General features: G+C 38.3%; 2 protein-coding genes across 2 annotated transcripts; one reads left to right on the top strand and one right to left on the bottom strand.

Annotated features, from left to right (window-relative positions):
* Positions 1–427: 427 nt before the first annotated feature.
* Positions 428–2,324, bottom strand: knstrn (kinetochore localized astrin (SPAG5) binding protein). The gene is made up of 9 exons (XM_085938456.1): positions 2,202–2,324; positions 1,862–1,948; positions 1,699–1,789; positions 1,581–1,610; positions 1,399–1,498; positions 1,204–1,318; positions 1,068–1,129; positions 862–936; positions 428–737 (listed from the first exon to the last, which is right to left on the bottom strand). The coding sequence occupies exons 2-9, from the start codon at positions 1,878–1,880 to the stop codon at positions 609–611; spliced, it is 621 nt and encodes a 206-aa protein (XP_085794582.1). The 5' UTR covers positions 1,881–1,948; positions 2,202–2,324; the 3' UTR covers positions 428–608.
* A 171-nt stretch (positions 2,325–2,495) lies between these two features.
* On the top strand, positions 2,496–11,201 carry knl1 (kinetochore scaffold 1). The gene is made up of 25 exons (XM_085937985.1): positions 2,496–2,642; positions 2,919–2,953; positions 3,034–3,073; positions 3,185–3,244; positions 3,318–3,400; positions 3,475–3,530; positions 3,617–3,638; positions 3,727–3,770; positions 3,854–7,404; positions 7,475–7,610; positions 7,762–7,811; positions 7,911–8,009; positions 8,087–8,202; positions 8,286–8,376; positions 8,520–8,636; positions 8,704–8,788; positions 8,953–9,015; positions 9,123–9,162; positions 9,277–9,381; positions 9,497–9,588; positions 9,816–9,881; positions 10,050–10,159; positions 10,275–10,396; positions 10,493–10,618; positions 10,742–11,201. The coding sequence occupies exons 2-25, from the start codon at positions 2,925–2,927 to the stop codon at positions 10,836–10,838; spliced, it is 5,400 nt and encodes a 1,799-aa protein (XP_085794111.1). The 5' UTR covers positions 2,496–2,642; positions 2,919–2,924; the 3' UTR covers positions 10,839–11,201.
* Positions 11,202–12,793: the final 1,592 nt, after the last annotated feature.

Genomic DNA, 12,793 nt, shown 5'->3' with positions numbered 1-12,793 from the left:
ATTAACTCATACCTACACAATCTCAGCCATTATGTATTTTCCTGGACTGTTAATGTTGTGAAATACATTTTAAGGCAAAATATAAAGCTAAGGAATACTCAGAGCCATAATTTATCATTTTTTAATCTTTCCTGGAAGATAATATGCGACTAAGTGGTGAAAGGACAACAGGTCCTGCAAGAGGAGTAAAACAATGAAAGATGCAAAACTATAATCATAAATGCAAAAAGCCTCATTTGCCACAGATGAGATGGAGTTTTTGAACAAGCAGAAAACACATCAAATTAACAACCCAACATCAAACATTTCTTAAATGAGGTCAGGAGTATGAAATATTTTGCTTCTCCTAATCTTTTGTCATCTTGTTTAAGAATGATTACGATAATGTTGTTTTTATTAACAATAATGAGATCTGTACACATCTGCATCACATAAAGCATTATTTTTAATACAAAACGAGAACATTTATTAAGTATCAAGACTGAAAATAACAATGGCATTTAAAGGCATATTATGGACCCAAACATATACTGTACATGAACAACAACACATTTGAATCTATATTAATTCACATGCCAACACATTTAACAAAAGGCCATTGAATATATTTACAATAAGAGAGCTTCTGCCTCCGTGAGCACTTTTTCCAAGTCGGCCGCTTCCAGAGCAAAGGCCTGTCTCTCTTGCATCATTTGTTCTCGTGCTTCAGTCAGGTCTAACATTGTTTTCTGGAGTTCCTAAAATAAAAAAAGTAAAAAAAAAAAAAAAGGAATGTCAACACAATCAAATATTTGAAACCATTTATGGTGACGTATCAAAGTTACAAACTGATCATTCATAATATGATAATAATAATATCACCTGCAGTCGAGAACGCTGCTGAGTTGCAATGTCACCAAAAGCTTTTAATTCTTTCAGCAGGTCTGTGGAGACACTCTGGAATTGGACAAAAGTGTTGTAATAGGCATTTGTATTTGACTTGAAATATTGTACATGTATACTATTCTCTTTCACTTTATAGAAAATTAAATAAAGTAAAGCCAATAATTTGAAATACATGTGCGTACCATGACTTCTTTTCTTTGTTCTTCATTCTGATGTGCAGTTTCACCAATTAGTTCTCCTGAAACTAAGTAGCAATCAAAAATGAATTTCCATAACGTTCGAAACAATAATTAACAACAGACTGTGAACCATACTTACTTGGGTCTATTTTGGCAGCCACTAGGATTGTCTGGCAGTCCTTGAGGTTTTTCTGTACCTTAGAGTTCTCATTTTCAAGTTCACTGTACTGCTGCTCCAGATGGTAGACCCTTTGCTGTGTTTTAAAAACAGAATTTGGGTAAAAAAAAAAACACTTCAAGCATGGTGTCAATCAAAGTTGTTTATTTTCTATACCTGTGTTTCCGTAAGGTTTTTCTGCAGTTCTTCTTTGGCAGCCACCAATCGTTGGTTTTGCTCCTTTAGTTCCGCCTGCATTTCATATCTTGATGAAATCCTAAGACAAACAGTATATGTTTATATGAATAAGGTTAAATCCCCACTTTGCTTGCAAAGAAAGAAATATTTTAAGTACTTACGCTTTGTAAACCTTTGGTGCAACATTTTCTCTGGAGGACAAGAGAGGGATGGAGGGGCAATTAAATGTAGAAAAGAAATGTTTATCCATTTGCAGGGACGTTATTAATGATTTCTCACCGTGATATGTGTTCTTTTTGTCTGAGGACACCATCTTTTTGGTGAGACTTAGCTGAAGTTGCTGATTTCTTTGGTTCCGTATGGAGCTGTCCTGCGGAAAAGATGCCGATTTTGATGAGTTTTTCAAATCAATTACATAAAAATCAACAAGAAGAAAACTGACCTTTGGGTATTTTTGACATTGTCCTCTTCAAGATGCCAGCGACTACAAGAGTTATTGGTTTAGCTATTCGACTGAATAGAGGTTATTCTGGTGAAAACCAAACACACACAAGAAAGTATCTTTCTAATTAACTACATTACATTTAGTTTTTTTTATTCAGGGAAATGTACAGTACATAGATTAAGTGGAAGCGACAAATACATGTAGTTCGGGGTTTCAACCACAAAAGCAACATAATAGTGCGAGCGTGCGAAACAACATTACTGGTAAAGTATCAGGCACAACTTCAGATTATGGCATTGGCATCACACACAATAATAAACAAAAACATACACCCTACCTTACAGTATGATGCTTGAGACGTGTAGACCAACTCAAATGAACCAACCGCACTAATTTTAAAAAAAGGAAGCCGAAGTTTGTATTTCCGCTGTGTGCGTCATTACCACCGGTATGCAATTCCCAGAGTCCAAAAATTAAATTTCACCAATATTTTACAGTTTTATATTATTGTTATTATTAAGCAATTGGGTGACTTCAAATAAATAAAGAAAATTAATGAATAACAAATACCTCATTGCGAATACAGCGCCAGAAGTTCACTGCGCATGCGCAAAGGCGGCAAAATTCATATATCCAGACGTTAGCTACAAGTTGACGTTAGATCGAGCACAAGTGACTGCTTTCATCTTCCACATCTTTAGCCTTGATGTTATGGATACAATTATTTGGTAACGTTTAACAATATATACCAAGAGGTTTCGCAAGTAACCACTCCGAGGTTTGTTTGTCTTTCTTATTTATTTCCACGTTTGAGCTCTTATTTATGAAAACTTGAAAAACTAGCAGCCCGAATCAGATCTGGTTTATTTTAGATTTTCTTAATACCTTGATGATTTCTTTGAGGAATATCAAGCCCGATCAACCAAAACTCTCCCCGGAATGGGAACCAAATTTTGAAAAAACACCTAATTTGCGAGTACACTAAGCGCTCATCATTGTTTGTGACGAGAAAAGTAATTGAGTGTTTTGGGGGTTTTTTTCTTCCTTAATTTAGTTGAAAATGGAGCCCTTGCACTCTGGCAAAAATGAGTAAGTCAAAACAATTGAGGAAATATTCTTATACCTTGTGATTGGATTTTGTGGTCTGAGTTGATGGATTTATATTACAGTGAAAACAGTGGAGGCTCCTACAGGAGACGCATATCTTCTGTGAGTAATTCAAATGACTTAATGATAAACTAAATTACAGTGTATATATGGGGGGGGGACCATTTAAACAATTATGTTATGTTTTATAATTATTCTGTTTTAATTTTCAAGATTCTTAAAACTCCACGTAAATCTGCAAGATTCCCAGATCCAAATCAACAGGAAAATGAGGTAAATGGATATTTTGTTACACGCTTATTCTATAATATTACTACATTTTTCTAATGCATTTTTTTTCATCCAGGTTGAATGTGCCAAACCAGTTGAAAAAAGAAATTCCAGAAGAGTTACTTTTGCACTAGCCAATGATGTTCTTCTTTATTCCAAGTAAAACACATAAAACACACATCTTTGTGTTAGAATAATGGCAACAAAGTTTGATACATTCTTCCTTTCCAAAGGGATGCGAAAAATGCCTCCCTGGTCCGAAGTCCATTCCAAGAGTTAATGTCTACAGGTATGTAAGTCTCAGTTTGGTTGCATGTGATTAGATACTGAACAATGAGCAGTTTTGTAATTGTTTTCTTATATTCTTTTTCTTAGCATCAGTGCCAGCAGAAAATAGGTAATGTTTTTACCTATTAAGAAAATAGGTAATTTTTTCTTAAAAAAATAAAATGATTTGTATAGCATTTTCATTTTCCTTGTTGTAGTGCCCAAGTGTCAGTTAGTGAAGATGGGATCCATCAACAAATGGGTATATCTTCTTTTTGTTTTCATTCCATTGATCTTCTGTTGCATATATTGTAAATACAGTATGTTTGTCCAAAATCAATCTAGGAATGGACTCCCTGATAGGTTCAGATCTTCATGCCTATGAACAAGAAGGAAATGTCGCAAAAGAGTTGCAAGATAGAGTTGCGTCATCGGGGCAAGGTTTTGATCCTTTTTTCAACAACTTGCTTGCTCGTCTTCCAAGCCCATACGGATCAAATGTTGAACCATATGAAACCACGTTGAACATGTCCCAGATTAAAACCGGAGATTTGGATAAGGAAAATCAAGATCCAACTTTGGTTCACTCTGAAATTGGGACTATTGGACTCTGTCAAGATGAAGATAGCAAGATGGATTTGACAGTTACTCACACGGGCCACATTGCAGGATTGAAAGATGATGCTGATGATCCCTTTCAATGTTTTTTCCCTCAACAAGGAATATATTCCCAGTCTGACACGGCATCACAAGCAAGCCCCAACACAAAGACCCTGCAGAAACACACCAAAATCACACTGGGATCAGCCAATCTAAAAAATACTTTCAAAAAACAATCCACAGAGAAGAAAATAATATTCACTGCAGAAGATACCTGTATGGACATGACAGATGCAAATTTGGACAATTATTTCTGTGAAGAAAAATCAGGCCTTTTTGCATCATCTATGGAAAAGAACGACAGAGCGACTACTAGCCAACCTGCTTCATCTGAAAAAAATATGGACCCCAAATTTGTAGAATTCCTTGCCAAAGTCTTCAAAACAGATGGCACCAAAATTAATCCTGGACATTCTGGAATGACTCTTATTAATAACCCTCTCGCTAAGGCAACTGAGGAACCATTTAATGGAAGTCCAACCCATCCCAAAGATGACTTGATCATAGATATGACAGAATTTCAAAGAGGTGATATCCGACATTGCCTACCTGCGCAAGTGAGGCACACTAAAGGTCGACAAACCTCATTTCATCGGATGTTCCCTGACACTCTACCTACCAGTGACGAGAGAACTGTGAGGTTCACAGCAAATGATGGTACAATGGATATGACCCAAAGTCTTACCGTAAACATTGATACACCATTTGAACCAGGCACACTCAAAAATACTGGAGAAGAGAATACTGTCATTAGGTTTTCAGCAAATGACGTAGCGATGGATGTGACACAAAGCCTCACCTCAGTAATTTATACTCAGCTTGAGACAGAAGTACCAAAAAGTATCCGTCGTGTACCTGCGGGAGAAGAAAAAACTATTAGGTTTTCGGGAGATGACACAGCGATGGATATGACGCAAGGCCTCACTGCAGTGATTGACACTCCCTTTGAACCTGAAGCACATTACAATACTGGAAAAGAGAAACATGTCAGGTATTCATCAAATGGTATTGAGATGGATGTGACGGGAAGCCTAACCTCAAATATTGCTTCACATTTGGAACTAGGAGCACCCCACAATGAGCCTACTGGAAAAGAGAAAACAATCCAGTTTTCAGCAAACCATGATGCAATGGATATGACACAAAGCCTCACCTCAGTAATCGATACTCAGTTCGAGCAAGAAGTACCAAAAAATGTCCACTGTGTTCCTGCTCGAGAAGAAAAAACGATCCGATTTTCAGCCAATGACGCAGCGATGGATATGACGCTGAGCCTCACCTCCGTAATTGATACTCAGCTCGAGCCAGAAGTACCCAAAAATATCCGCCATGGACCTGCAGGAGAAGAAAAAAACATCAGGTTTTCAGCAAATGACGCAGCGATGGATATGACGCAAAGCCTCACGGCAACAATTGATACTCAGCTCGAGCTAGAAGTACCAAAAAATGTCTACCGTGTACCTGTCCAAGAAGAAAAAACGATCAGGTTTTCAACAAATGACGCAGCAATGGATATGACGCAAAGCCTCACCTCCGTAATTGATACTCAGCTCGAGCTAGAAGTACCAAAAAATGTCTACCGTGTACCTGCCCGAGATGAAAAAAACATCAGGTTTTCAGCAAATGATGCAGCGATGGATATGATGCAAAGCCTCACGACAGCAATTGATACTCAGCTCAAGCCAGAAGTACCAAAAAATATCTGTCGTGTACCTGCTGGAGAAGAACAAGCAATCAGGTTTTCAGCCAATGACGCAGCAATGGATATGACGCAAAGCCTCACCTCCGTAATTGATGTTCAGCTCGAGCTAGAAGTACCAGAAAATGTCTACCGTGTACATGCCCGAGAAGAAAAAAACATCAAGTTTTCAGCAAATGACGCAGCGATGGATATGACGCAAAGCCTCACGGCAGCAATTGATACTCAGCTCGAGCTAGAAGTACCAAAAAATGTCTACCGTGTACCTGCCCGAGAAGAAAAAACAATCAGGTTTTCAACAAATGACGCAGCGATGGATATGACACAAAGCCACACGGTAGCAATTGATACTCACCTTCAGCCAGAAGTACCACAAAATGTCCATCGTGTACCTGCTGGGGAAGAACAAGCGATCAGGTTTTCAGCCAATGACGCAGCGATGGATATGACGCTGAGCCTCACCTCCGTAATTGATACTCAGCTCGAGCCAGAAGTACCAAAAAATATCCGCCATGTACCTGCAGGAGAAGCAGAAAACATCAAGTTTCCAGCAAATGACGCAGCGATGGATATGACGCAAAGCCTCACGGCAGCAATTGATACTCAGCTCGAGCTAGAAGTACCAAAAAATGTCTACCGTGTACCTGCCCGAGAAGAAAAAACAATCAGGTTTTCAACAAATGACGCAGCGATGGATATGACGCAAAGCCTTCCCACAAGGTTTGAAACCAGTCAAGATGGAGTGGAAAGTCCGGATGCTGTCAACTCAGAAGAAACTCAGAGTAGCAAAGAAGCTGAATTGAGAAATAAAACTAGTCCCTTATCGCAGAAATTAAGCTCACCTAGTACCGGTGACCGTGACAGACATTCAAGTCCCTCAAGGAAGTCTAGACGGTCAAGTATTGCTGATCTTCAGTCAAAATTAAGGCGCTTGAGCCACATAATGACCTCTGAGGTGATTCCTCCAGACAGCACTGCATTATTGCCTAATTTGGACTCTGACGCTGACAAAAGCACAAAAGACAACTACCATTCAGGATCGGAATTTGTGCCAGATATTAAAACAGGCTCAGGAAACGCCGAGGATGACGAAACACAATACGGTCCGCAAGGGTCTGCAAATGTGGGATCCCCTTTTGCATTTAAGACCACAGAGCTGATGTCCACACTACCAACTGGAGGCTTTAAGCACAAACTGCCACAAAGAAAAACTCGATCCAGCCAAAGCAACTCTCAGGAAAAAATTGTGAGTTGGACAAAAATCGACAATATTGTCAATAAACTGAAAACATGGAACGACGGTGACGTGCGTAACATTTGTGATGAAGAGCTCATTAGCTGTGACGAATTCTCCCAAACACTGTACGACAAAAGTCCCCCAAGAGAAAATTCATTTATGATGGAACAGTTCAGCATAGATGAAGTCTTCCTGAACAATGTTCTTCAAGAAAACAGCCAAGATGGAGTCCAGAGAACCAAAAGATGCTTGCCATCAGATGAACACAGTACAGAGAACAAAAAGAAAATGAAAGCAACGGTAGGTCAATTTATTTGAATCCTTTATTTATCAGATGGTAAAAATATTCCCATATTTGATTTCTTTCCAGGAAATACAGGCACAAGTTCTCGAAATTGATCATCGTGTGGACACCACCACAGTTCCATCCTCGTCAAACTACACAATGGATTCTTCCAGCAGTACTCGCTCAAACATCAGCTCGTGCGACGCTACATTTAATCCTAGTAAGTTTGTGTTTATTTTGAAGAAACTATATCATACTAAATAATTTTTTTCACCAGCCCCGCCCCATCCAAGAAAATGTACCAGTCGTTACTTTGTGATATCAAAAAGTGATGCAGTTGCATCAATATCAGTGTTTCTTGTTGTTTGCAGCTTTTAAACACAGCATGATGGAATCTCATTTTGAAGATCGTGAAATGCAGGTTTGTTTCCAGATTTAGGTTCATGATTTCATTCCATATTTTTCTCACCACACCCAGTGATTAATTTACATGTTTTTTTTTTGTTTTGTTTTTTTACAGAAATTAAAGGATGGTAGTATAACCGTGCTTGAGTTCTTAAGACTGTTCAACATAGATTTTGTGATCCATGAACCTAGGCGAAGCATCCTTCCTGACAAAGTAGGTTTATAATCCCAAAATGATTTTTTTTTTTTAACTGACATGCAGTAATATAAATTTGTTTTGGTTTGGCTCAGCTTCCACATGCCACTGGTTGCTCAGCAATGGCTGTATTGAAAAACAGACACGTATATCATCCTAAAAAAATGGTCTATGAAGCGGATTTCAATAACCTCTCTGAAAAGGTGGAAGGGTAAGAGTATTTTTTTGGGGGGGTTTATAATCATAGTCGTGTCTTAGAAGTTTAAAAGACATTTTGCACTTTTGTTTTCTCAGGCTGAATTACAGAATGTCGGACAAAAACAAATCTCTCAAGGTGACCAATTACCAATTGTGGGCAGATTTGAAAGAATGGACAGAAAAGGAGGTATTGGATTTTTTGTTGTCATAATTCTTAACACTTGAGCATTTTTTTCCCCCAGAAGGCGTTCCTCCAAAATGTACATCTTCTTGGAAGTTTGACTTGGGATTCTATGCAGTGTGATTGACTGCTTTTGTTTAAATCAACAGATCAAATCTTTTGGGATAAAACTAAAAGAAAGACACAATTTCTATAGAAAGATGAGCAAAATCCAGAGACATGAAATGAAGGAGGTCCTGTATTCAAACCTTGCACAGACTCTTAAGGTAACACACACACACACACTTTATAGTGGTTTGAGCTGATCTAACATTGACATCTGATTCTTTCCAGGATGAGCAGCAGAAGTTCAAAAGTTCAGTTGAATCTAACGAGATGAGCAAAATTCTGGATGATTGCATTTGTGATTTGGAAGCAGGTAATGTCTTCCCTGAAAACTATTCACAATTGTAATCCAAGTGTTCATTTTACTTAATTCTTTTATTTATTTTGTTTCCTGTGTTAGTGTAGTACTGGTGGTAGCATAGGGTGAAAGGTTACTATTATATACTCTTACATTATTGTTATTATTCTCTTCACCAGAACTAGCTGCAGTTGAAGACAAAGGAAGTGAAGACATGCCAAGTCTGAAGTCACTTCAAGAAGGTAAGATAGCACTCGGCATATTTTAATTAAATTTAAGTTTAATTTATGGTATACTTTTGATGTCCACTTGTAAAGTTAAATGAACCCACATGTTTGTTTTTCAACAGAGATGAAAAAAATCAGTGAGGCATTGGATGACAAAAACCGGTAAGCAGATCATATTATTAGTCTTTTGAAACATACGTACAGTGTTGATTATGTCTATTATTATTCAAAATTGTTTCATGTACAGTATTATGCTTTGGTTCCCTCTTACCACAGACAAATATGTGAACTGGAGTTGGAGAAAAATCAAGCTTCAGGAAAATTAGTCAGGTTGAAAGCTGAGACAAAACATCTTCAGAGCTTCATCGGCGTGCTTGAGCAGTCAGTTTCTCTTTTCATGACTTCTTACTTTGCAATGTGAACTGTTTACATTTGTGTACTGGTATTTGTCGATACACAAAAGACATTGATGTTATTTTTTTTAATGTCTTCTCAGGCTGACCGAATGGAGAGTTAGAGAAAAGACGGAAAAACACACCCTGTATACTTTCCTCTACGACACATTGCATTTACAGGTGGTGCATGCAGGTAGATATATTTTTTTTGTCTTGTCAGCAGAAATAATGATTTTTACTTATTTTCAATTCAATAGCTCTACTTAGTATTATGTTGAACCAATGGCAGGCTGACTTTGGACATGCTCAATTGACATTCTCACCTATGGGCAATTTAATCATGAATGAACCTAACTTGCATGATTCTGGAATGTGAGTGGAAGCTGGCAAAACAATAAATGTGCTGTCTTTGTTTTGTAGAAGATAGCGCTGACGCGGAACCTGATCGGAAACTATCACAGATCAATTTTAAATTTGTCCTTGATGGTAAGGAAAAGCAAGCTGTAGTTATACATAAAACAGTTCGCTTGAGACACATTTGCACAATCTCATCCACACTATAGCATTTATTACATAAATCATACCAGATTACATTTGTATATAGACTCAAACTAATTGTTTGTTTTCCCCTTTTGTTTTTATTTTTATATCTAGATGAAAAGTCACAAAGCCATGCACGCATTGCTCACAAACTGCTGTCTCAGCACATCGAGGGTGAAACAGCTTGGGTGGAGAAGTACCCAACAAATAGTTACATCCCAAAGGTCTGTACGGATGGATCACAGATTCACAGTCCAATATTTGTTTTCCAATTGAAATGGATGTTGATGCTACAGCATGTTACTGTTTTTTCTGACCGATTTTTCCTCTTGTGTGCAGCTGCTCCATGACTTGTCCTTGGTGGTGAGTACCTGTCGGCTCTTGGGGGAGGAGTTACGACTGCTGAAAATGTGGGGAGGGTTGCGGCTCAACATTGTGGACATTAGCTGTCAGGACACTCGGTGAGAATTTTGATGTATTGGCTGGCATAGTTTTTATGTTGTAGGGGATTTTATACTTGCATTTTTCCTACAACTAATGTGGTGGTCTTGTTTTAGGGTGAATATTGTCTTCAGCAGTCTGAAGAGACGTTCTAGGTTTGAGGTCGTTTTGTCAGTCAGCTTGGCCAAGCAGTGCTATGTTCTTCATGTGCATAGCTTTCAAAACTTCTTTGGAGATGCAAGGTACGTATGATCACCACATCATAATAGTTTGGAAAGTTAGTTTGGACATCCCTAAGCAATAGCCTTAAAAAAAAATTCTGAAAATGTTGCTGCGTTTTTATATGAGATAATTTGTGCCTGCAGGGTCCAGCAAATTGACCAGATTCTCAAGTCATTCTCCACAGGCAGAAACCTATTGACAAAGATTATCAAAAAGATCAACTGTGACTTAGTTTGTTGAGAGTTGTACAGTATGCCCCTTTGTAAAGGTCTTTGGATTCCTATCTGCAGAATTTTGTTGTATTTTGTCAGGCTGCAATTCCCTCATTCGCCTGTAGATGGCAATGATTTACTACTTTTGTTTCCCAAATTAAGATGTTGAGGTTAGTGATTTCATAGTAATGTTTGGAATTCACTTGTTACTGCAGTGAATACGTTTTTGTATATTCAAATAAACATTTTGAAAATAGCTTTAGTGTTTTTTGTACTACTTTTGTTTCTCAAATTAAGATGTTGAGGTTAGTGATTTCATAGTAATGTTTGGAATTCACTTGTTACTGCAGTGAATACGTTTTTGTATATTCAAATAAACATTTTGAAACTAGCTTTAGTGTTTTTTCTACAATTTCTCCAGACCAGGAGCTCAATCACAGCTGGTTGACAAAGGTAATGTCAAAAATGTGCATTTGTGTGATATGGCTTTGACTCATTGTCTTTTGGGTGACTCAAGACTGACATGAACACTGCGCTAAGTTTTATTTGAAAGGTCAAATGAAGAGAGACAACCCTGAGAGAATTTATTGACCATTTCTGTCTGATACCCTGACATCAAAGGTCGCTTGTCAAACCGTCACCTTTTGTAAGCCATCAGGGCAGGCCAACCCTATTGTAGTCCTTACTACATACACTCTTAAAGAAAGCTTAAAAAAAAATATATATATATATATATAGTCCCCAAATGTCATTCTCTGGCTTTTATGCTTTAGGGAACCATCTTTGGGTACTATTTAGCACACTTTAGTGGTTCTATAAGCGCCCCCCCCCTCCAAGAAATAATATTGTTCATACATTTGTATGTAATGTCCAGGAAATGTTCTATTCCGATCAGGTGAGGCAGCCTTAACAAAACTGTTTACCTGCATAAAAAAACCATAATGCGCCTTCAAATAAACCACATCATAAATATTGACACCGTTTTCCTTCCCTTGTAACAGTTTTATCCTGATTTAGAGGTATTGACATTGTCAATAGTGATCACTAATTCTATTAAGTGGATCATTTGGCTTCAGGCAACTCTTTTATACGGACGCCTCAAAGCACTATTTCACAGTAGTAACCTTGTCAGTGTCTCCGACTGACATCAACCCCTGTGCGGCAGGGTGTTGAAATTGGTTTTGGAAGATTGAAAGCCACTAAAGACTTTGATTTGTTGTTAAGATGCTGGCAGCCAAGTGGAGCTTCAACCAACAACTGACATCAATGGCTGTGCATCATCTTCAGGAAGACCAGTTACTCATTATAACTCCTGTTTATTTCCTTGACGCTCTCTTTTGTTGTGTTTTATACAATAGAGAGCTATTCTTTAAAGTTGACTCCAAACCTAAATGCCGTGTTCTCATGTTCTGCAGTCATCGCTATCAGAGACCCTACCCCCCACCAATGCACTCCTGTACGCCTCCCGGACAGCTGAAGTTATCTTGTTATGTGGCATTAGGGGGCCGACTTAATTGGTCCTTGCAGGCAGGTAATTAGTTCTGGTGGCATGTGCTCCCAGAGGGATATGAATAGAAGGAATACAGCCTGATCCCCACTCACCCCTTCTCTTCCCCTCCCACTCAACACATTCACACGCACACACACACACGGAAGTTACCGCATTCTCTGGTCATTCTTAGGAAAAGACAATAGGACTGCCTTGTTAAAATAGGCTCGTGCTCAGCAGGGGAATAGTGGAGCCACAGCAGCTGCCCCGTAGCATCAAGCCTTAGTGAGACCTCAATGACCGTCACTGAACAGTTTACTACCAAATTAACAAAGGAAGTTTTCAACAGGGAATGTCTTTATGTGAATGCATGAAGGTGAGAGGTTAGGTTTCAATTATAGTTAGAGTTAGTGAGCTAGTTGTCAGGAATTCAACCATATAGTAAATCTATTTATGACATACTGTAGAGGGCAGTGGTGGACGATTTGGGGGAA

This window comes from Syngnathus leptorhynchus, chromosome 18, assembly GCF_054491065.1.
Source record: "Syngnathus leptorhynchus isolate UIUO chromosome 18, UIUO_Slep, whole genome shotgun sequence".
In the NCBI taxonomy this organism is placed as follows: domain Eukaryota; kingdom Metazoa; phylum Chordata; class Actinopteri; order Syngnathiformes; family Syngnathidae; genus Syngnathus; species Syngnathus leptorhynchus.
The sequence above is the reverse complement of the archived record's forward strand: the minus strand, read 5'-3'. Positions and strand labels throughout refer to the sequence as shown.